Source organism: Plecotus auritus, assembly GCF_963455305.1.
Source record: "Plecotus auritus genome assembly, chromosome: 2".
In the NCBI taxonomy this organism is placed as follows: Eukaryota; Metazoa; Chordata; class Mammalia; order Chiroptera; family Vespertilionidae; genus Plecotus; species Plecotus auritus.
Window position 1 is genome coordinate 56,752,225 of NC_137771.1, and position 25,166 is coordinate 56,777,390.

Here is a 25,166-nt window from a genome sequence, read left to right on the forward strand (position 1 = left end):
AGGAGTCATCTTTTCTACACAGCAGAAACCCATTGTAGTTCATGGTTTATTTGCATTATTCTTCATTTTCTACATTTTAACTTCTAACTTTACAGAGTTGTAAAATAGCCTGCCAATAGAAAGACAGTAACAGGTACACACCACTTCAGAAAATATCCAGAGGATCCATTTGACAATACCTAGCACTTCACTAAAAGGACTTCGAGTAATTTCCTTTATCCATTTCCAAGACTTTGGCAATGTTTCTTGACAGTCTATTTCTTGTGATTACAAATACTATGCCAAGATTACTCTTGACAAATAGGAGGCAGGTTTGGCTTGACTGTTGACCTAGATACAGTAAGAGTGTAAATTAACCATGTAGGCCTTGTATTAACTTTGGATATCCAGAGACAGGATTCACTTCTGTCTAAAAGTTTTCATTAAAAGAATAATAGCCCTGACCAGTTTGGCTCAGTGGATAGAGCGTCGGCCTGCGGACTGAGGGGTCCCAGGTTCGATTCGGGTCAAGGGCATGTACCTTGGTTGCGGGCACATTCCCAGTAGGAGGTGTGCAAGAGGCCGCTGATCGATATTTCTCTCCCATCGATGTTTCTAACTCTCTATCCCTCTCCCTTTCTCTCTGTAAAAAATCAAGAAAACATATTTTAAAAATAATAATAATAATAATAATAATAATAATAATAAAAGTTCTTATTAGTACTCAAATTGGACTTTTAAAGCCTCTATAATTTTCTATCTAAGGGCTAGGAAAACAAGTACAAGAAACTTTCCACCAGATTTCTCCAGTAGGACCCTCCCTGTAAACCTGAACCCTGTAAGCCACGTACCACTTCTGTTTTACTGGGATAATTTATAGGCATTGATTCTACATATAAAGTCAGCTTGTTTATTAGTGCGCTCGTCAACGCTGATTAAATGAGATTTATTTCCAAATATGACATATTAGGTATGGCCTTGCTTACACAATCAATTTCTTGAGTTGTATCCTGGGAAACAGGAGTACCAATTCCTTTTGAATATTGCCATGAAATGTAAGGAGATCCAGTGGATGCTTCTGAAATCTGGAGACTCAGTGAGAATCAGATACCATTTTAAAATTCCAGTTGATAAAAGCAGGGCCCACCAAATTGAAGTCTAGAGATAGGCTAAGAATTAAAAAGGGCTTCCTCATATATCCCTAAAAATAGAACATTACAACTTCAGAACAATGTTCCAAACAGGTAGCCATGATTAAAGTTCACTCATCGGTTCATTCAGTTCTCTGTAATTGTTCTTCAGTCAGTGAACTGCTTTCGAGAAGCCATCTGCTTTCAGACTAAAGAGTCCTAAAAACCCTGACTCAGTCGCTGATATAGTGTGATATTTGTCTAAGCCAATGGTCGGCAAACCACGGCCCGCGAGCCACATGAGGCTCTTTGGCCCCTTGAGTGTGGCTCTTCCATAAAATACCACAGCCTGGGCGAGTCTATTTTGAAGAAGTGGCGTTAGAAGAAGTTTAAGCTTAAAAAATTTGGCTCTCAAAAGAAATTTCAATTGTTGTACTGTTGATATTTGGCTCTGTTGACTAACGAGTGTGCCGACCACTCGTCTACGCTATGTCAGCTTGGAAGTCTGTACCCAAGAGGTTTCCTTAAAGTTATCTATCAATAGTTCAAAACACCTGCTCCTTTCCATGTGTCTCTGAGACTGGCCCTGAATGCATAAACTTTGGGCTGTAGCTTACAGCATAGCCTTCTAGCTGGCATCAAAGTAAAACAGAGACTATCTGTAGATGATTGCCCTAGTTCAGGCTGCTGTAACCATACCATAGACCAAGTGGTGCGAACAACAAACATTTATTTCTCACAGTTCTAGAGACTAAGAAGTGCAAGATCAAGGTGCCGGCCCTCTCCTGTGTTGCATATTGCTAACTTCTTGTATCCTCACATGGCAGAAATAAGGTGAGAGAGCTCACTGGGATCCCTGATATAAGGGCACTACTCCCATTCAGAAGGACTTCACCCTCATGAGTTAATGACATCTCAAAGGCCCCTCTTCCTAATATCATCACATTGGGGATTAGGATTTCAGCATACAAATTTTGGGGGAACACAAACATTCATTGCATTGCAATGATCAAGACTGAATGTTGTAGTTAATTACTATATCCAATAATGTCAGAATGGAAGTGAATTAAAATATCTGTTGCAGCATAGTGTATACTATTTCATAAGAATTTATGCATTATTTACCCTGAGGGAAATAGAACATTGACAGATCTCCAAGATCTCCTCATGAAGTACACAATTTTGGGCATATTTACCTATACAAATGCAAACTAAGAAGGCTGAGTTGATCTGATTTATTTACCAATGCTTTCTATGTGGCTCCCAGAATAACGTCGACAATTTAAAGATATAAAGATGTAACACATGGGAAACATGTAATTATTTTTATTATCTTTCTTTTTTATAAAGGGAAAGAATAATTTTTGTGATTTTACAGGGAATGGCAGATTTCAAGGATACATTAGGTGTAAAATATATCCTGAAATTTAATTTGTCTAAATTCAAAATTTGACCATGGGAAGGAAAAATCAAAAGAGATGCCAAAGATGACCTGATATCTTGAGAAAGATAGCATTAAAGGTTCCTGAGAAAGAACACTTGGTTACCTATTTAATTAAATGTACAATAAATAAACACAGAAGAATGTAACATGATTATAAAGGGCTTTAGCTATTTAGCAAATGAGGAAACTTTGTTCCTTTTTTAAAAAATTAATTAAGGATATGAAAAAGTCAATGTTGAGAGCTCAGAAAAATTATTCTGGTAAGACAAAATCTCTGCTATCTAGGCAAAGGTAAAAATTAACTTTTTACATTGTTGGTGAAGGGGTTAATCAGTAAACCAACAATTTTCAACTAGTGTGCCATAGTACAGTGGTGCACCTCAAGAAATTTAAGATATACAATATCTGACTATTTAGTCAGGGGCACTGACCTCCTTTCTTTAGTTCATAAAATAAAATAAAAAAATGACAACAGCCCACACAGCAATAGCTGTCCAGTGTGAATGAATCAAAATTTTAGTAATTAGTTCATGTGTGACATGAGATGGAAAAGATTGAAAATCACTACTGTAAACTAAGAAGCAAGCCCCTTAAAAGAGTGAATGTTGCCCAACCTATAGCACATAGGTCCAGTGTCTTTTCAGACTCAAGTATTACACAGAAGGGCAATAAAAACCACTTTCCTAAAGTTTTGACCTTCACTATGCTTTTTAATATTCTAGAACACTGATACTTTGAAACAAAAATACACTCTTTCTGTAGAAAAATAAAAACCCACACATAGTTGTATTACTCAGTCACCATTGTTCCTATTATAGTTATATGATCATCATTATTACTATGACAGTCAAAGAAGCTAACTTCTGTTTCACAGAGAAAGCTGTGAGGCGGGTCATTGAGAACTGTTGGTCACACATAAACATTTAGCAGCGCAGCAAAGCTCATAAATATCAACAAAAGTTTATACACCTATACGTATCTGTTTACACCTTAAAGTGGCAAAAGAAGCATACTATTAACTTGACCCAAAGGTATAACTTATTCCATCTATACTAATAAAAGCCTAGATGGTCCTTGCGCCCTCACACGATGCCCTCACGTCATCACAAGATGGCCACCACAAGATGGCCGGCAGTGGAGGGCAGCTGGGGGCAACCTTGCCCGCAGGGGAGGGCAGTTGGGGACACCAGGCCTGCAGGGGAGGGCAGTTGGGGGTCATTTGGCCAGCAAGGGAGGGCAGTTGGGGGCGACCAGGCCAGCAGGGGAGGGCATTTGGGGGTCACCAGGCTGGCAGGAGAGTGAAGTTGGGGGCAATGGGCCAGCAGTGGAGCAGTTAGGAATTGATCAGGCCAGCAGCAGAGCAGTTAGGGGGCAATCTGGCTGGCAGGCAGAAGCCTTTAGAAGCCAGCAGTCTCTCCTGTGGGGAGCGGGCCTAAGCTGTCAGCCGAATCCCCTGAGGGCTTCTGGACTTCGAGAGGGTGCAGACCAGGCTGAGGGACTCAACCCCCACCCCCAAGGGCATTAATTTCATGCACTGGGCCCTAGTAGCATATAAAAATAAGAAGCAATGTATATAAACTTAAACTTATTAATTTACTAGAGGCCTGGTGCATGAAATTCATGCACAGGGGAGGTGTCCCTCAGCCTGACCTGCACCCTTTCCAATCTGGGATCCCACAGAGATCGGGCCTAAACTGGCAGTCAGACATCCCTCTCGCAATCTGGGACTGCTGGCTCCTAACTGCTTGCCTGCCTGCCTGCTTGATCACCCTAATCCCTCTGCCTGCCAGCCTAATCGCCCCTACTTTGCCCCCCTGCCGGCCTGATCCACCCTAACTTGCTCCCCTGCCAGCCTGATTGCCCCTAACCACCTCTGCCTCGGCCCCCAGCCTAAGCCTCGGCCCCCTTCCCTCGCAGGCAGCGACCTGGCAGATCAGGGGAAGGTGCTGCCCCTATTACCTTGCTGCTGCTGCCACTGCTGGCTTGAGCCTCAGCCCTCGCAGCTGCTGCAGTTTTGTCCAGTTGGACGTTGGAAGGTCATCTGGAAGACATCTGCCCTATAATTAGCATAATACCCTTTTATTAGTACAGATACTGTTCAAAAGTAGGAAAGTATTTTATAGATGTGTAATTATAGACATATTATAGCTATACAGACACATTGAGTACTTATTATTTCTACAACTTCATCCACTGGCCAAAAGTAAACTTACGGGTCCAGATCTCAAAGAACTGTTCTCCTTCTCAGTGGGCATTAAAATCTTAACAGATTAGGGTTCTTCACATACAGACACCTTAAGAAAGTAAATAGCAACAGGTGAAGTTAATTTTAAGAATTTAACCTAATATATCCAAAATATCATTTAAACAATCAATACTTTTAAAGTGTTAATGAGATATTTTGTACTATTTTTATTACTAAGTCTTTGAAATAGGGGTGTGTATTTTATACTTAAAACATACCTCGATTCAGATTGGCCACATTTCAAGAGCCCCATGTGGTTATATTGGTCAGTGTAGGTCTTAAGGTAGATGAATTTGTTTTTAATCAATATTGTGTGTGTTTTTGTAGTTATCTTTCTTTGGCAGGGGGGACATGGTTACCTTTTGAAGGGGCAAAAACATACCAAATTTCAAAAGTACCAGAATATTCCGTGAAAGGTCAGCCTTCCTTAAATCCTGTTCCCAGCCAGCCATTTCTCCTTTTGTAGGCAACTACTTTTAGTAATCCTGTGCATGGGCAAGTATATCTCTATATATTTTCCTTTGTTTCCCACACAAATAGTACCATACTATATGTAGTTTAGCACTTTCTGTTTTTGTTTTCAATTAATTTATTTTGAAGATCTTCCCAAAGCAATGTATGCAGAGCTTCCTCATTCTTGTTAATGGCTACATAATGAATATACCATAGTTTATATAGCCCTTGATGGTTAATGAAAATATTTGTAATCCTTTGCTATTGCAAAAACTGCAGCTTAATATTCTTGCACATAAGTTACTTTGTTATGGTACAGCCCCCTTAGTTGGAGAGGAAGAGCTGTCCCCTCCTCAGTTATTGTCAGTCTCCTAAGAAAGCTTTCAGACAAGTGACAGCAGTGTTGAAGCAAAGCGAGCAAATGTATTAAAAATATACTTAGCATATAGCAAAATTGGACCACCCAGCTCAGTGGTCGGCAAACCATGGCTCACGAGCCACATGCGGCTCTTTGGCCCCTTGAGTGTGGCTCTTCCACAAAATACCACAGCCTGGGCGAGTCTATTTCGGAGTGGTATTAGAAGAAGTTTAAGTTTAAAAAATTTGGCTCTCAAAAGAAATTTCAATCGTTGTTCTGTTGATATTTGGCTCTGTTGACTAATGAGTTTGCCGACCACTGACCCAGCTAATCTTAGCACATGCCCAGTGGGGGTTCAAGGGGTTTTATTCCCCTTCTCCCTATAGGTTTCAAGGTTTCTCTGTCAGATATCTTGGGTAGCAAATTAGGTTTCAAAGTCCTGGGCTACATTGTTGTGGCTTATTTTAGGATGCTTGTACAAACACTAGATGTCTTGTATGGCAAATCCTAAGGCAGCTGACTTCTTGTATAGTGTGTGAGATAAATTTCCTCTTTTTCCTTCCCCCTTTTCTCCTCCTGCCTTAGTAATTCCAGGGTGATTTAAGCTTTGTATGTTTTGGTTAAGGAGGAGAGAAGTGTTCTTGTTTGGAGAAGATAAGGTCTTTCAATTCACAAGTTGACTGCAAGCTGCCCAAATTATTTGGCTTTGTTTAATTTTCTTGCCTCAGTTTCTCTATTCCACTTGCCCAGGAATTTCCCTAGGTTCTTACTATTCTGCCACAAGTTCATACCCAGGTGAGTATATTTGTAGGAGAAATACTTAGAAATAGAATTGTTGAATTTATTACAAGAATTGCTAGAATATATGCTCTCTATGTAATCACACACAGAAACCTTATTTTCTTTAATCTGCACCCCCCCCCAACCCTTTTTTTTCCTTTGACTTGAACTGGCCTCACCTAGTACCCTAACTCACTTCCCTCCCTTTCCCTTGCTTAATCATTAAGCCAAAGAGGTTCTGGTCAGCATCCAGTAGTCATAGAAACAAAGCCTCAGGTTTTGTTGACCACAGAGAAACTGATCAAACTAGAGAAAACATCTAGGCCTCAGTTGAGTTTCAGCTCCAGAACAACCCCATTGACTGACCACATGCTTGTGAAACCAGACTCAATAATGCCATGGTTGACATCAGGACCCAATGCAATGATCAACTACCACCCCACCACCCTAGGGCTGACCAATCAGTAGAGACCAGGACTCTGACCATGACCCAAACTCCCTTGGTTACCATGATTAATGATTGTTCCCCTTTATAACCTATCCTCTAGAAGCCATCAGGGAGCCAGGTATTTGAGTATGAGCTACCTAGGTCTTCAGGTATGGCACCTGAATCAATCTTTACTTTCTTGGCTGCAAACTCTTGTTCATGTCTTATTGGGCTTTGAAGAGCACAGGCAAACGGCCCCCTTCGGTCTGGTACACCTGAAAATGTTTCCATTTTATTCACCATTGTTTCCCAGAACCTAGATTAATATTTGGCATCCAATACATATTTTTTTTAATAAATTTATAAAATAGGAACTGCGGCTTATTTTTCATTCCTACAGCAATTATTGACTCAATCTTAATCTTACTCTTTGGGTTTGATGCTTGTATTATTCTTATTTTAAACATTTCTTTACCAAGTAGATCTGACCACTGCCCCCTCTCCCTTGGTTATTCCTCCCACATCTGATTTAATGACAAAAGGCTCAAATCACCAGAAATAGATAACTATAAACTTGCATGCATTTAATAATGGAACCTCAAACTATAAATGGAAATATCAACAAAATTAAAGGGAGAAACAATGAAAGCTATCATCGTTGATTCAACATTCTCAATTATGGATGTCACTGTGCAGAGCCCTTCACCAAATCGCTGCTGAATGTGTAAACTGACAACCAAGGACTCCGGGCGGCCTGTCACTACTTGAGCCAACTAAGCAGAGACATGGTTGAATCATAAATGAGCATTTATTCCAATAATGCCAGCAGTATGGGAGAGCTGCAGGTCATCCACAAAAATATGCTCTGGACCCCACTATAAGCCAGCTGCTTATATTGAGTAGAAGTACAAAGATTATGTGGGAAAGTAGGAATTACAGGTATGGGAAAGTAGGCACAGGATAATCATTACAGGTTACAAGTCATGTGGACTGGGGTTGGGGGAGGTAGGTGGTCATAGAAGGCAGGTACCTCTGGATGCTGTGGGATTAGATTACAGGTAATAGAGGCTGGGGGTTGTAAAGAACAGGTGCCTCCAGGACTAGATTGTTTCAGCCATGAGGTTGTAAATCTTTCCATGATGATAGGCAGTTCTCAGGACAGGAGGATGGACTGCATGCCAGTGTTAGCTCCCATGTCCCAGGGCATACAACTCCCAGCCAGGTTGGAATGTGCTTTCTTTAATCAGAACAAAACAATCATGGTTAACAGAGCATGATTAATAGTTCTTATTTTATTTCTTATAACTAATAGCCAGTCCCCAATATTATATTTCTGCCCCTAACAAATGCAATGCATTTTAAAGGTAGGGAGTGCCAAATTTTTTTTTTTTTTAATGCGTGCTCAAAAAGGCTTAAGTAGTAGACCCAAGAAAGCACAACAAATATGAATTCTGTGGAAAGCTCTTAAAAGGCACAGGGATGTTTCCCTTTTCTTTTCTCTCTCTTTTTTAAAAAATATATTTTATTGCCTTTATTTATTTATTTTTTACAGAGAATAAGGGAGAGGGATAGAGTTAGAAACATCGATGAGAGAAACATCAATTAGCTGCCTCCTGAACACCTCCACTGGGGATGTGCACCGCAACCAAGGTATATGCCCTTTACCAGAATCGAACCTGGGACCCTTCAGTCCGCAGGTCGATGCTCTATCCACTGAGCCAAACCGGTTAGGGCTGTTTCCTTTTTCTAAAGTAATTTCCAAATACTTCTGTTATTAGCACTTCCTGAAGAAGTGTGAAGCTGGACCCAGAATGGACAAGGCAAATTGGAGGGGGACAGGAACATTTCCTTAATAGTCACTGCAAACAATGAACACTTACTACACTTACTACGTGCAAGAACTCTAATCATTAGTCATTTCAGATCTTCAGTGTTCAAAGAGCAAGCGGAGTGGGGGGGGGAGGCGAGAGGGGAGAGAGGTCAATTGGGGGGAAAAGAGTTTTTTTAAAAAGTAATTGAGATAGTATTACTTAAAACTATTTTAGACCAAAGATAGGATTATGAGATTAGTAGACAGGAGGGAGGGGGGCAAAGCCTTTGAGCACAGGCAGCAAAGACAGCTATAAGCAGTCGGTGGGGTCCTAGGGTAGCCAGTGGAACAGGCGGGAGCTTAGTCAACTATGTGGGGCGGCGGAGGGGACCTGAGGGGTGCTTCTGCGCATGCGCATGCCTACTAAATACACCCTCGAACTGGCTCAGTTCTCTTTTCGCTCACAGACATGGTGAGTATAGTATGGCTGTGTTTTGCGCTGCAGTCCAGCCGGGTCGGGAGGAAGCCGCACAGCGTAATGTTTAGCCGCTCAGTGATTATAGTGTGGCTTAGCAAGTATTGGAGAATGGTTAGGTTAAGCCACGGGCCTTGGAAGGTTTCTTGAGAGCTCAGAAAGGCTGAAATATTACTCAGCGTTTCCTGCAGACCTCGCGGGCGCAGTTGCCGCCTGTAATTTTATCCTGGCTTCCTCCTGTCGGGCGGGCCTCAGGATTCAAAGGCCCGATTTTTTTAATCCCACAAAACCAGACCAAGTAGGCGCTACTTTTTTCCTTCTCTATACATATGTATTTAGTGGCTTAATCTTTAGAATCGTGACTGGTATGGTGGTAAGTTTTAAATGGAATTTAAAAGAAATTCTTTTTAGTAATCGTCATGAATGACCTACTTAAAAATGAATACAATTCAGGGTCAGTCACGAAGCTCTAGATAATGGGGAGAATTAGACCGTCCTCGTCACCTGGGGGCTTGTTACAAATTCAGAAACTGACGAAAGCTGGAGAGCATGGGGCTAAAGGGACTGCATACTTAAGCAATGGGATAATTTGGGAGTGTAGAAAGTGCTTTGAAACCGAGTTTCTAGGTTAATTGCAAGTTATTGTCTAGTTAGGTATGTTAACGCATCCGCTTGCTTATTGCCACATGTAAACCATAACTTGTCCTGAATTTGTGAGCGTTGATACTCCGTGGTGTTTATTTTACTCTTTAAGGGAAAGAAGCAATAAATACAGGTAATTTTTTTGGGTCTATGATGAGCTGGCATGTATTCTGAATCTGAAGTTGATTACGACTACTTTAGCTCTAGAATTACTCTGAGACCTGAAAATACCTGAATCATTACAAGGGCTTTGAAGTTCAGATGTGTATTGAATGTGCTGTGGGGTCAGACATTAAAAGATAAACGTTTATGAAATCACTACTTTTATTTTGAAAGGGCACACCACAGAAGGATGTTACCATCAAGTCAGATGCGCCTGACACCCTCTTATTGGAGAAGCATGCAGATTATATTGCATCCTATGGCTCAAAGAAAGATGATTATGTATGTATGGTTTTATGTTGAAAGTTTCAAAGAATACTATTCTCCATGAACAGTCAGTGGGTCAGTATTTATGGCCCATTATAAGAGGCTCGAGGTACAGAATAAATTTCTACTTCTGTAGTTGAGGTAATACTTTCAAGGTCAATGATGTGTTGGCATGTATTATCTGAATTTACAGCTGATGTGTAATAGCACTAGCTCTAGAATTACTCTGAGACCTTGAAAAACTTTTACCTTGAGTTTTAAACATTGCAGAATAATTTTTCTCTGGGGCAGTCTTTGAATAAAGTAGTGAGCAACTTACCTGAAAGTAAATATTTTTCCCTTTAGTGTTTCAACAGCTGGATTATCATGGAAAACACCTAGTATTGATAAATTCTTGACTTAAGTAGTACGTTCCCATTACCATGTAATTATGGAGTCGTTAAATAAGATGTAGGTACTCTGAAAGAAATGTTCTCCCCGAACTTAAAAAAAAAAGTAGGTCTTCTCATTTATACTTCCGGTTGGCTCCTGGAAGAGTTAAAGCTCTATTTGAATGGTCAGTCACAAGTGAGTTTATCATGCTTCTCAGATAGTGGAACTTCTGTCCCCCAAATTTGAGAGCCACACATTTAAACTCATTGATAGGATTAAATGTTTGGTTTCTGACCCAGCATGAATTCAAACTGACACATTAAAGTAATTGTGTATTTTAGGAGTACTGTATGTCTGAGTACTTGAGAATGAGTGGCGTCTATTGGGGTCTGACTGTAATGGATCTCATGGGACAACTAAATCGCATGAATAGAGAAGAAATTCTGGCATTTATTAAGTCATGTCAACACGAGTGTGGTGGAATAAGTGCTAGTATTGGACATGATCCTCATCTTTTGTACACTCTGAGTGCTGTCCAGGTAAATATTGATTAATATTTGGCAATCTTGGTAGTGATGCTCTTACCTGAGTGGGGAAATTGGAAACCAGGAAAGTGATAAAATGATTATGTCAAAAAGTTAACCCTAAGTATTGCAAATGAAGTATTTTTAACAAGGTCAATGATGTGATGGCATGTATTAGCTGAATTCAGAGTTGATGTAAATTCTAAAATTACACTGAGACCTTGGATGGTAAAATGTTTAGTGTATGTAAATATTTGAAAATCACAAGGTGGAGTTAAATGTTTTAATTTTGATACTGAAGATCCCACAAATAAGGGTTTAAAGTCTACATAAGTTAGACTATTTAAGAGTTAAAATTTTGAGTTATCATTTATATGTAGAAAAATGCATTTAGAAGTTTGGATTTGTTAATACCTATAATTTTATTGCATAGAAGATAGTTTGCATGTTTGAGAAAAGTTTATAATATGCCTAGACAAAAGGACATGCTTGACTTAAAAGCTAGTTGAAGAAGAACATTAGAATCAACTAGGGTAGAAGATGTATTTATTTAACTTTTTTTTTTTGTTACAGATTCTTACTCTGTATGATAGTATTAATGTTATTGACGTAAATAAAGTTGTGGAATATGTTCAGAGTTTACAGAAAGAAGATGGTTCTTTTGCTGGAGATATTTGGGGTAATGTCATTTTAATTCATGCTACCAAAAACCAATCTTAAAATGTTTTGGTGTTTATTGTAATAAGCTTTGCTGCATATTTTTATAAGAGGTTTTTTTAAAAGTTTTTCATCTTTTCAGGTCCCACTAAGCAGCTGGTCTAACTGGAGTTAATAGTCTGCTGGAAGTTCCAGCATGCACTGTGCTAGTTATATCAGCCTACAGGAGCACTGGAACAGAGGGGGTCAGTCTAAAAGATAAGGTAGGTGAAATTCCCCCCCCCCCCCAATATTTGGTGGGTTTGTAAAGTTCTTAAAAAAACTGGCAACGGAAAGATAATAAAAACTTTACACATTTACTGTGTATTTGAGTGGAGGGAGGGAATAGTATTTTACTTGATAAATTAGATAATATCTACTTCAGGGCTGAATACATACAGTGTAGGCCTGAGAGACCAGCTGCTTCATGGGATGTGAAAATCTTATATGTAATAGGGTAAGTTCATTATTAGAAACTGACTAGTCCTTTTGGCTCTGTTAGTTACCTTCCCTCTCTGGGTACTGTGTAAACAACTCGAGATAATTTGCTATATTTTGTCAAAGCATTTTTCTAGATCTTAGTTTTCTTAGGAGTAAAATGATTTCACTTTAGATTTAGCTTTATTTCTGGAGACCTACAATAAATTCTAAGTTTTAACCATAGTAATTGTACAGAATAACTTTTGTATGTTATGATCAGAAGCCTTTAGTAACACTTAAGTTTTGGTTTGGTTCCTTTTATTTTTTAGGAGAAATTGATACAAGATTCTCTTTTTGTGCTGTGGCAACTTTGGCTCTATTGGTAAGTTATGACTATTGTATTGGAATTACTTAGTGTCCATGGTTACTCTGGAATTTAATAAGCTTTGTTTTTTGTTTGTTTATAGGGGAAGCTGGATGCTATTAATGTGGAAAAGGCAATTGAATTTGTTTTATCATGTATGAACTTTGATGGTGGATTTGGTTGTAGGCCAGGTTCTGAGTCCCATGCTGGGCAGGTAATTCACTAATGCAGATTAAAATATGTTAATAGCAATTTTAGTGTTTGTTAAATATGAATAAAGTTAATTTGACCAAAGGTAATATAATGTGGGGTGTTACATTATAGTTGATTAATTGCTGATTAAGGAAGGCCCTTTTTTTTTTTTTTTTTTTTACAATGGTTTGCTTTATATACATTCACCTGCTGGTGAAACATTCTGACCCAGTAATCATACATTTTGATTTTTCCATTAGTATTTATTTATATATATCTGTATTAATAATGAGAAAGAGGAAGGGAGAGAGAAACCGATTTGCATTCATTGGTTGATTCTTGTATGTGCCCTGTCCAGGGATTGATTGAACCCCAAATCTGGGCATATCCAGATTCCAATGCTCTAACGGAGCTACCTGGCCTGGGCTCCATCAGTTTTCAACTAAATAATTGAAAGCAATTTGTTCCTATATTTGCTGCTTGTGCCAGAGAACATTGTATATATAAAAATAGTTGTGAAATAAAATAGTATCTTAGTTATAGAGAACTTTTGACAATAGTATTTCTTTGCAAAATTGGATCCTAGTAATAGTATGCTTAGATTTTTTTTCAAGTAATTATGTGCTATTTCCATGTTTACCATTCTAACTGTTCAATTGTCAGTAAATTTTTAGACATAAAATTTGACTAGTTTTTATCCTTTATTGCAGATTATTATACATCTGTACTTTATGTCTGTAATTTTAGATCTATTGTTGCACAGGATTCCTGGCTATTACTAATCAGTTGCACCAAGTAAATTCTGATTTACTTGGGTGGTGGCTTTGTGAACGACAGTTACCTTCAGGTGGACTGAATGGAAGGCCAGAGAAGGTATTGTTTCATAAGATACATTGTGTTCTAATAGCTTTATAACTTTAATGAGTGCTGTTTTAACTTTTTCAATATTGCTCTTGTAAATTGATAGTTAGCTTTTTATCTTCCTTCCATTAGGATTTTTCTGTCGTACCATGAAAAAAAAAGGCCCTTGGCAAAAGTAAGCTAGGGTTGAAATGCTTATTAAACCTGGTGTCCATTTAAATGATACACTGGTGGTTGCCAAAACCGGTTTGGCTCAGTGGATAGAGCGTCGGCCTGCGGACTGGGAGGTCCCGGGTTCGATTCCGGTCAAGGGCATGTAACTTGGTTGCGGGCACATCCCCAGTAGGAGGTGTGCAAGAGGCAGCTGATCGATGTTTCTCTCTCATCGATGTTTCTGACTATCTATCCCTTTTCCTTCCTCTCTGTAAAAAATCAATAAAATATATTTTTAAAAAAATAAATAAATAAATGATACACTGGTGGGTTACCAAGGGAAGGGAGTTCAGAGGGGTGGGTAGTAAAGAATATAAGGGGGTTAAATATATGGTGGTGGGTGATGGGCATTGAAATATGCACATCATGTATCATAGAAATGCATGTTTGAAACCTATATATATAATCTTATTAACCAGTGTCCTCCCAATAAATTTTATTTTTAAAAAATAATAGAGGTGGAGAGATAAACCTTGAAAAAAATAAGACTTTTTTCAGCGTGGTACATGTTAAATTAATGAACCAATATTGATATATTATTATTTAATAAAGTCCATAGTTTATATACAGGTTCACTCTTTGTATTGTCCAGTTCTATAGCTTTTGAAAAATATATAATATCCTGTATCCACCTTTATGATATGATACAGAATAGTGTCACCATCCTAATTCCCTGTGCTTTACCTATTCACCCCTTTGTCCTCCCCCAAATCCCTGGAAAACACTGATCTTTTTACTATCTTTAGTTTTGCTTTTTCCAGAATGCAAATAGTTGGCATTATATAGATGTAGCATTTTCAGAATTGCTTCTTTCACCTAGTAATATGCATAGGTTCCTCTGTATCTAAAATACACTTTTGAAGAAAAGATGTGCATGGTGTCTTCTGATACTTGTTTTATAAGTTTATGTCTTTTGGTTTTCCCTATCCTGAAGTAGACACTTGAGTTATCTAAAGGAGAATACAAAAATGGCAAATACTCTTAGCTTTAAAATATATTTATATTCACACATAATCTGAATTCTGAGTGGGTCTTTCTTCCCCCATCTTTCTCAAGACCTTGCATTTCTCAGGCATTGAAAGGAAGCTAATTCTTCAAACCTTTTAATTTCTGGGTATATACCAGGGAATAATTCATGAATTAAATAGTGTATGTCTGGGAGCTAGACTACTGTTAAGTGAACACATTCATCTAGTATAGAAATAACCATGTTGATTTATGGGTGTGAAGGGACAATGGATTAGCCAAATCAAAGAGATTTTTTTAATTGTTAAAACTTTTTATTCAATATTTTTATTATCTCCCCCCCCCCCCAAAAAAAAAAAAAAAACCTTTAATTTTTGACACTTGGATTTGGAAGAAGGGAATTAATTTTTCTTAAGTCCAGTTTTGTTTAGGTCACACACATTAAGCTCTAAATTGGGTCTTTAAGTGCCAGATAGTAAATATTTTCAGCTTTGTAGTTTATGATCTTGTTGCTGCCCTGAAGAGCAAATGCTTCCATAGACAGTAAGATTACGGACATGGCTTTGTTGCAGTAAAATTATGGGTACATTTGTGCTTCATATGATTTTTCTGTTAAACATTTTTAAAACTACACATGTAAAAAACTATTCTTTGGTGGTAGTCTAGATTTGACTCAAGCTATAATTTGCTAGGTCCTAACCCTAAAAATATATTACAGGTGCATAGTGCTGCTTTTATCACTTTTGTTTGCTTGATATTTCTAATAAGTTGGGGATGAGTGGGGTAGGGAAATAACCACAGGTGGTTTCTAGTTAAGGTCTTATGGGCAACTTTCAACATTTAGGGGTGGCAGTTGACAGGAACCAGCATTTTAACAATGTAGGACAATGCTTTTCTTTATTGTTGGCTATTATAGGTGCCCCATTTTTTCCTTCTTTTGCCTCCCTTCCCCTCTGGCCATCATGTGACTATGAATTACCCAAGGATCTTATTGAAGATTGCATTCAGCCTCAGGTGGTGTCTTCTGCATCTTTTTTATTTTATTTTATATATTTTTATTGATTTCAGAGAGGAAGGGAAAGGGAGATAGAAACATCAATGATGAGAGAGAATCATTGACTGGCCATCTCCTGCACGTGACCCGTTGGGTATTGAGCCCATGTGTCCTGACCTGGAATCAAACCATGACCTGGTTCATAGGCTCAATCACTGAGCCACGCCAGCTGGTATTTTGAGGGGCTGGCTGGTATTTTGAGGGGCCAGGCCAGGCTTCAGGTGATTTTTTTTTTTTTTTAGCTGATCTATAGCTACCTGGGGAGTACTTGTTGAAAATGCTCTACTTGGGAATATGCAATATCAATATCCATCATCATAGATTTCATGAGTCTTATTACCAACTATTTGGGTAAGGGGGACTGAGTTAGCATTCATTGCAGAAGAAATAAAAGTAGATGGGATTTTTTTCACAAGTACTGAAACACATAGTATGCCTTTCTATGGATTGGAGTGTTTGGTCTTTTCCAGTGATTATCTTTAATTCTAAGCAGTTGTGTTTATGAATTTCAGCATTTCAAATACTGCATGTCAGTATAGTCCTTGATTCCTCCCCATCCCAACCTAAGTGGACTAGAGAATAAAATTGTGGCAACTTTGTGGCTTTATTTTTTCCCCCTAGTTACCAGATGTATGCTATTCATGGTGGGTGTTGGCTTCCCTAAAGATAATAGGAAGGCTTCATTGGATTGATCGAGAGAAACTGCGCAGTTTCATCTTAGCGTGTCAAGATGAAGAAACTGGAGGATTTGCAGACAGGCCAGGAGATATGGCAAGTACATTTCTGACGTATTCATGTTACAATTACATTTCAGTGTTTTCCATTACTTGTATGGTTCTAAGCTATTCCAGACTTACAAATGGATGGTGTTTCCTGGTGTTTTGAAAGCAGTATGCTTTTTTTTTGTAATTTTTGAGACTGCAAAGAATAGTAAAACAAGTTTGCAGAAATTTCTCATGACATTTCCAAAATAGTATGGTTAAACATCACAATTTAAAGCCATTTTTATTAAGAGAACTTGAAGCATATATTCAAGTAGAGAAAATACAGTGGGCTCCAATATAACCATCGTTCAGAAGCAGGGTTTTAGAAGTTTTCATTTTGTAATAATCTGAATTCTCATTTTTTTAATAGGTAGATCCTTTTCATACTTTATTTGGAATTGCTGGATTGTCACTTTTGGGAGAAGAACAAATTAAACCTGTTAATCCTGTTTTTTGCATGCCTGAAGAAGTACTTCGGAGAATGAATGTTCAGCCTGAACTAGTGAGCTAGATTCATTGATGCAAAGTTGCTTAGTATAATTTCGTCATCCTAAAATTTCTCAAGTTGAAGTGCTTGTCATACTTAAAAATTACTATGTTAATATTTTGTATATGAGTTGTGATAATTTTAATAAATTATGTAAGTATACATATTGTAAAATAAAGGCCTATCTTCAGCTTTTGATTTTCTTATAGAATGCTGTCATTCTGAATACAATATTTTGTTTATGCTTCAGTGTATTTAAATTTGCGTAATAGTAATCTTCAGTTTAAGAACTCTAGTTAATGAAGTCTTGTATTTGACTTGATTTTCCCATGTGCTTCCTCTATGTTATGTAATAATAGTTCATGTAAATTGGTCTTTGTCAATGAAATTGTTAACTGATAAAAATTGATATACCCCACATGAATTAAAAGATGTACAAAGTGAAATAAACTTGAAATTTGGGAGTTATTTCATAGGCTTATGGTTATTCTGAATTGGTCAGAGTGATTTTGGTAAATGACAGTTCACCATCTTAGAATATGATTGAAATCTGGGCTACACTTTATGCTAATTCTTACCATTTTATGTCAGAATGCCAGCTACTAACTACCAAAGGGTTGTTGGCTCCCCCCCAATTAGGAGACAGGAGATGGTTGACACTATATTTTTGTATATGTGTTTTGAGATAGACTATATTCCCTGTTTTGCATTCTTGGTGAAAATAAAGTATTTCTATGAACGTTATTCTTTTTTTAAGAACATTTGTAAGATTACAGAAGTAGAAGTAAATTTATAGAAGAAATGGACTTCAGAAACAAGTTATAGATGCAAAGGGCCCCTACCGCTTAGAAGTGAGGAAGGTCAAAGTGATGTGCCGGGTGTGGGAGGTGAAAGGCAGGCCTGCTCCCAGGAGGGAGAGCATGCTATAAACATTTTTCTTGAGGTGGAAGTTGAAATTTGTTTTAAACATGTTGCAGTATCTTGTGTACTAGTCATTTTGGAGTAGTTTTCCACATGAGTAGTGATGGTTCACTTAACACATTGATCAGTGTCAATTTTAACATCTTGCATATAGGTGCTTACGTTAGATTCTTTTGAGTGTCCCAATAGCATTTTGATAATTGCTAGTCTTTCTGAAAGCTTGGAGGTCACTGGATAGAACATCTTATTTAAATGGTATTTTTGGAGTTTTGATGTCTATGGTCACTGCATATAGGTGAACTATGCTGTGAATATCTGATTTATTAATTGCATGAATTCAGTTATGTTTTAAATGAATGTCTAATGGTATCCAAAGTATTTTACTTTTTAAAAAACCTATCATTTCTATGAAACTGGTATACTATCCATATTCATGAAAACTGAACAGATACAGAACTTAATTTCCCAAAGGTTGTTTGTCGAGAAGCCATGGTTTGAAATTTTGTAATTTGCTCCTAAATTACCTATGTGAAAACAGTAGTAGAAATTGAGATTGGAAGCTGTTTTTAAATCTCTCCCAAGAGAGATCCATTGTTTGCCTGGTTCCTATTCCTTAATGGTTGAAGGATAACAGTCTTGTGGATGCTTGAGGCTTTTTCCTGTATTTAGCCACAAGACCAATGTTAGAGGTGTTGTACTATAAAATGCAAGCATTAAAAGGAAGCTAGTGTGGCCCTGGCTGGTGTGCCTCAGTTGGGCATTTACCCATGCACCAACAGGTCACAGGTTTGATTCCTGGTCAGGACATATGCCTGGCTTTGGGGCTCCATGCCAGTAGGGGGCGTGCAGGAGACAGCCAATTGATAGTTCTCTCATCAATGTTAACCTTTACCTTACCTTCCTCTCTAAAATAAAATGTTTTTAAGAAGCTAGTGTGCTTGGGAGTATATGGAAAATATTAAATTATGCCTTGGGATGAGGGAAATAGGGTGCGACGTGAAGAATGAGACATTAATGGTCATTGGTGAGCCATAAATTCCGTTCAAGTGATAACCTGCACATTGAGGAGGGCTGTACTTCAGATTAAGCTCATAACCAAATCCTGTGGGAGGTGATGGGATTGGAATCCACTGTGAGTACTTTCTTAGAGCTGATGGGGGAGAAATGTGCGGGTGTGGAAAGCTGGAGTCCTGTGCGCCTGCTCCCTGCTTCTCTGCGCCTGCGCGCTGCGGCTCTGCGCCTGCGTGCTGCCCTCCCGCCTTTTCCTGCGACGTTTCTGTCCGTGGGCCACGTTGCTTCTGTTCCTGGGCGAGTGGCCTTTCCGAAATCTCCCGGTGCCTGCGGAGGGTGAGGATGCTGAGGCCGGAGATCTCATCCACCTCGCCTTCGGTCCCTGCGGCTTCCCAGTCATCCACGGAGCCTTGGTCACAAGGGCCCCGCTACAATTTCGGACTCCAGGAGACCCCTCAGAGTCTCCCTTCAGCCAAGGCCTCTGCCTCCACTCCTTGGGGCACATCCGGGGCCGCGGGCGACCGGAGCAGCAGCAGCAGTCTCCCTGGTCCTGTGCTCACTGCCCTGCCGGCTCCCCGCGCTCGAGGCAAGGAGAGGTTGGGGGAATTCCCTTGGGTAGCGGCCTGCAGCCCCTGGAGGTTCCGGGAGCGGTGGTTGGTGGTTAGCACAGAAATTTCAGTAGTGGTTTGGTTGGATGAGGAGAACGGGGTGCTCTGGAAATTTGATGGTCAGAGTGATTAATAGGCTAACAGTCCAAATTGGTTTTATTACAAGACTGTGATGGAGGATGGCTAAGTTCCGAGGAAGACTGAAATGTCTGGTATAATGACCCTCCTTCCCCTAACCAACCCCCAACCCTCACCAAAGTACAGTTGACCATTGAACGAACAGTGTAAGTGTGTGGGGGTGTTAGGGTCACCAACCCCGCCCAATCGAGAAAATCCCTGTGTAACTTCTGACTTCCCCAAAACTTATAATAATAACCTTCAGTTGACCGGAAAGCCTTACCACCAATGATACAAGCAGTAAATTAACATGTATTTTTGTTTGCTTATATGTATTAATACTGTATTCTTACAATAAAGTAAGCTAGAGAAAAAAAAATGTTATTAAGAAAATCAGCCCTAGCCGGTTTGGCTCAGTGGGTAGAGCATTGGCCTGTGGACTGAAGGGTCCTGGGTTTGATTCCTGTCAAGAACATGTACCTCAGTTGCGGGTTCCTCCCTGCTGGGGCCCTGGTCATAGGGAGCATGCAGGAGGCAACCAATGGATGTGTTTCTCTCACATTGATATTTCTCTCTGCCTTTCCCTTTCTCTTTCACACTCTCTAAAATATCAATGGAAAAATATCCTCAGGGAGGATTAAAAACAAACAAAAAATCATAAGGAAAACACATCGCTAGTATTTATTTAAAAACAACCAACACAAACCACATACAAGGACCTGCATATTTCAAACCCTTGTTCAAGGGTCAACTATGTATGACAAAATGACAGAATTTGTGTAGAGTTTGGTGATAGGAATGGTGAACCTCTTGGCTCCTGAACTTAAGTCTCCAAACCTTCTAGGAAGTGATGAAAATACTTTAAACAACATTTTATCCAATTCAGATTAATGGTATGTTTAATATTACGAAATGTATGTCCTTCAAAGTGAGTTCAACTAATAGTTCAGTAGGGAAGACAGACTTTGTATATGGTCACTCCATGGTGAAACCATCACTTTTCACATACTGTTGCAACTTAATGGTAAGTTAACAAATGTCAAATCCAATGGTCACTTTTCAGTTTCATCTCCTGTGACCTTTCCACTGTATTTAATACTAGAGGCCCAGTTCCAGAAATTCGTGCACAGGTAGGGTTACTAGCAGCTGCTGGCCGCAGGCTGGGGCCTTCCTTCGTCCCATGCTACCCCCTCATGGTCAGTGCACGTCATAGCGAGCTATGGAACTCCTGGTCGGTCGAACTCCCGAGGGGACACTTTGCATATTAGGCTTTTATATATATATATAGATTCTTCATGAGTCTTTTCGTGAATTCTCTTAATTTGACTTTCTTGACTCTACTCCCAATTTTCTTTTGTCTTCCAGAGAACTGTGCTCACCTTTGTGAGTTTTCTAATTGTTGGTTTGGCCTTAATTTTTTTTTCCCCTAGACCACTTCAACCTGGAAGTGATTACCACAACTCTGATTTCATCTATGTTCCAAATTCCTTTCAGACTGTCCTCTGGAATTTCTAGTGAGGGACCAGTGGACACCTCAGACTCACTATATGAATAAGTGAATTCATCTCCTTATCTCAATCATTGGGTTGTCTAAATCTTTTAAACTTAGAAGACTTCAACAATTCAAGTATTCCCTCACAACATCCAAATATAGTCCTGTTTATCTTCCAAATAATTCTGTCCCTTTCTATTTCTGTGCCATTATAGAACCTCATTATTTTACATCTGAATTATTGCATCAAACTCCTAAGTATTCCTTTTTCCAAGCTTAGTGTCAACAGAGTCATGGGAAATGAAAATCTTATCATATCCCTTGCTACTTAAATTATTGGTTCTGTATTTGCAGGTATAAGATCAAACTCTAACAGGACATCCAAGGCCATTTGGGCTCTGTTTTTCAGTCTTTAAAGCCTATCTCAGATAATCCTATCTAATTAAAGAGTAATACGCAAATTGACCGTCCCACCAAGACACAAGATAGCCGCCCCCAAGTGGTCAAAGATGGCTGTCCCCATGTGGACACATGGCCGCCACAAGATAGCCTTCAGAGGAAGGCAGTTGGGGAGACCAGGCAAGGGAGGTCAGTTGGGGGGGACCCAGGCCTGCAGGGGAGGGCAGTAGGGGAGGGGACCAGGCCTGCAGGGGAGGGCAGTTGGGGGGGACCAGGCCTGCAGGGGAGGGCAGTTGTGGGCAATCAGGTAAGCAGGGAGGGCAGTTAGGGGAGACCAGGTCAGTAGGGGAGGGCAGTTGGGGGAGACCAGGTCAGCAGGGGAGGGCAGTTGGGGGGGACCAGGCCTGCAGAGGAAGGCATTTGAGGGGGACCAGGCCTGCAGGGGAGGGCAGTTGGGGGGAACCAGGCCTGCAGGGGAGGACATTTAGGGGGGACCAGGCCTGCAGGGGAGGGCAGTTGGGGGGACCAGGCCTGCAGGGGAGGGCAGTTGGGGGGAACCAGGCCTGCAGGGGAGGGCAGTTGGGGGGGACCAGGCCAGCAGGGGAGGGCAGTTGGGAGCCAGCAGTCCTATATTTTGAGAGGGATGTCTAACCGCCCGTTTAGGCCCGATCTCAGTGGGATCGGGCCTAAATGGGCAGTCGGACATCCCTCAAGGGGTCCCAGATTGGAGAGGGTGCAGGCTGGGCTGAGGGACACACCCTTCTGTGTATGAATTTCGTGCACTGGGCCTCTAGTTTCTTAATATTTACCCTATTTTCCAACCTAACTGGGCTACATGGAGTTTGTCCAAAGCAGCATGCATGTTCACATTGTCAGTGTAAGTCCCCTCTTCATGAATTGCTTTTCACACACTTATTTTCAGCACTAATAATAACCATCACTAATTAATGTGCACCTACTGTCTTCTAGCTCCTTATTAGGCACATGGTATTTTTGATCCTCACAAATAGTTATGTTAGGATCTGAGCACAATAATATTCTGTGTTCCCCTAGGAACTAATAGTTCAGTAGGGAAGACAGACTTGAATATCAATAAATAAATTTCTAAAAGAACTAGCTATTCATAGATTTTTTAGGTCTTTATAAGAAAGGTAGGGAATAAAAAAATTTTATGGAGGAAGTGCAACTTGAGCTGGTATTGAAGCATTACTAAGACAAAGAATGTCAGCTAAAGAGAAGAGAAACTGAACAGTCTTAAGAAAACAAACCTTGTGCAAAGGCACAGAAGTATGATATAGGATGTCATGCTTATAGGACTGCAACTAATTTTGTTTGACTGGAGTTGAAGGGTGATCTGATATAAACTTGGAGTACTTGGAGCAGTTTGGTCTGGGAGGGAAATAGGTTTTATCTGCCATGCCAGCAACAGGCTTGGTGACTGGATAAATAGTAGTATTGTTTCCTGAAGAAGAAAAAAAGAATTTTGTTGGAGAACCAACTTTTAGAGGGAAAATGATAATTCTGTATGGATATGTTGAGTGTGAAGAATCTCTGGGATATACACTGAGTGGCCAGATTATTATGATCTCTGAACGCATAATAATCTGGCCACTCGGTGTATATCCTATATAAGTAAAGGCTAATATGCAAATTGTCCCCTCGACCAGGAGTTCGACCAGCAGGCAGGCCAGCCAACCGCCCATGTCTCCTCCCCCTGGCCAGGCTGGCCAGACCCCACCCATGCACGAATTCATGCACCAGGCCTTAATACACACACACACACACACACACACACACACACTGAGTGGCCAGATTATTATACATACAGAGATCATAATAATCTGGTCACTCAGTGTATGTGTATATTCATATTAAGGCAATTGAATATATGGATCTAGGGCTAAGAAGAGAAACTTGGGAGAGAGATAGATTTGTAAATGACCACTATATTTGAGGACAGAGGGGAGAAGACATGGTGCAGCAAAAGAGAAAATTGGAGGAATGAACTTAGCGTCTAAAAGTAACCTGAGAACAAGACATAGTTCTTTCTGTCTCTAGATTCTGGTAACCTCTCGCTTCCTTAGTTCCTTAGCTCCTTTAAGCCTATAGATGGTAATGGAGCAAACTTTGTTCTGGATCTACAAACTTCTTTATGATGATATCTTTACACCCTTTCCATACTCTTGTAAATAATTCCCTTTGTCAAACTCTCCTAAAATAATTATAGTTTGAATATGTCATCCAATTCTTGCTGGGACCCATACAAAGGAATTAGATTTTATCATATGGTAAGTAATGGGAGACAATGAGGAATTGTAAGAAAGGGAGACATGGTGACTTTTTTTTTTTTTTCCAGAGATATGAAGACTAATAGAAAGGCATAATACCAGAGGCAGGGAGACAATTAGGAGACTTTTTCAAAAATCCTGAAGAAGATAGGAAGTTAAAATGAGACAGTAGGAGTTGAAGTAGAGATAAATTTTAGTGACATTTAAAAGAAAAAATTACAAGGCTTGCTCATGGATTGGTTTTTAGGATTGATGAAAGAAGAATTAAGAATGACTCCCGTCCTAGCCAGTTTGGCTTAGTGGATGGAGCATCGGCCCACGGACTGAGGGGTCCCAGGTTTGATTCCTGTCAGGGGAATATACCTGGGTTACAGGCTCGATCCCAGGTCCTAGTCAGGGCACATGCGGGAGGCAACCAATCAATCTCACATCAATGTTTCTCTGTCTTTCCCAGTTCTGTTCGTTCTCTCTCTCTCTCTCTCTCTCTCTCTCTCTCTCTCTCTCTCTCTCTCTCTCAAAGAATGACTCCTAAGTTTATGATTTGGGTGACAGAGTACAAGGTGGTACAATTGACCACAACTGGTAATAAAAAATAAAATTTGAGGGAAAGCAATTGAGTTAACTTATGGACATTTAAAATTTTGAGGAAGATATCTAAATATATCCAAGAGGTAGGTAGACAGGGACCTAGAGCCACACTATCTGATAGAAATTTCTGTGATGATGGAACTATTCCATATCTATACTAGTCAAATATGACTTGAGATCATTTGAAATGTGGCTAAGGAATTGAATTTTTACTTTTATTTATTTGTGATTTAATGTAAATAGCCACATGTGGTAAATGGCTACTATATTGAATAATGCAGCTATAGACCTAAGAATGGTGGTTTTTTTTGGATTTTAAAGGGCTGAAAAAGTAAAAATAATATTTTGTGACATGAAAATTACATGAAATTCAGATTTCACTATTCAGAAATAAAATTTTATTGAAATACAGCCATGATCATTCAATTACATATTGTCAATGGCTGCTCTCCTGCTATAATGTCAGAGTTGAGTAATTGTGACAGATCCTATGGCCCACAAAGCCTATACCATCTGATCCTTTATTAAAAAGTTTGACAACCTGTGGTTTACAGTGTAAGAGAGGAGTTAGGGCTGTATATGAAGACTTGAGACTTGTCAGGAAATAGATATTAATAGAAACTAAGATAATAGATGAGAGGCCCAGAGAAAATGTAT

At 39.5% G+C, this 25,166-nt stretch overlaps 2 protein-coding genes across 4 annotated transcripts in view; both read left to right on the plus strand.

The window, feature by feature from the left end:
- The first annotated feature begins 9,042 nt into the window (after positions 1–9,042).
- On the plus strand, positions 9,043–18,929 carry RABGGTB (Rab geranylgeranyltransferase subunit beta). 3 transcript variants are annotated; one of them, XM_080654589.1, is made up of 9 exons: positions 9,043–9,098; positions 10,080–10,187; positions 10,886–11,083; positions 11,642–11,747; positions 12,514–12,566; positions 12,652–12,762; positions 13,488–13,613; positions 16,456–16,605; positions 16,969–18,929. In XM_080654589.1, exons 1-9 carry the CDS (start codon positions 9,096–9,098, stop codon positions 17,107–17,109), a joined length of 996 nt encoding a protein of 331 aa, XP_080510715.1. In that variant the 5' UTR covers positions 9,043–9,095; the 3' UTR covers positions 17,110–18,929. The 3 variants fall into 3 exon arrangements, with proteins under 3 accessions (XP_080510715.1, XP_080510716.1, XP_080510714.1); XM_080654588.1 differs by having other exon boundaries at positions 9,071–9,098; positions 16,456–16,609; positions 16,973–18,923; XM_080654590.1 differs by lacking the exon at positions 10,886–11,083.
- A 430-nt stretch (positions 18,930–19,359) lies between these two features.
- Positions 19,360–25,166, plus strand: part of MSH4 (mutS homolog 4) — a gene marked incomplete at both ends in the record, with an annotated part of 63,471 nt that continues 57,664 nt past the window's right edge. Inside the window, one exon of the mRNA XM_080654638.1 lies at positions 19,360–19,603. Coding sequence (XP_080510764.1) covers positions 19,360–19,603 — 244 coding nt within the window. The remainder of the gene's footprint in view (positions 19,604–25,166) is intronic.

Excerpts from the sequence above, each read along its gene's own strand:
- RABGGTB (XM_080654589.1), top strand. Across the intron at positions 12,763-13,487 it reads CTGAGTCCCATGCTGGGCAG|ATCTATTGTTGCACAGGATT; the intron begins GTAATTCACTAA and ends CTGTAATTTTAG. Across the intron at positions 13,614-16,455 it reads TGAATGGAAGGCCAGAGAAG|TTACCAGATGTATGCTATTC; the intron begins GTATTGTTTCAT and ends TTTTCCCCCTAG.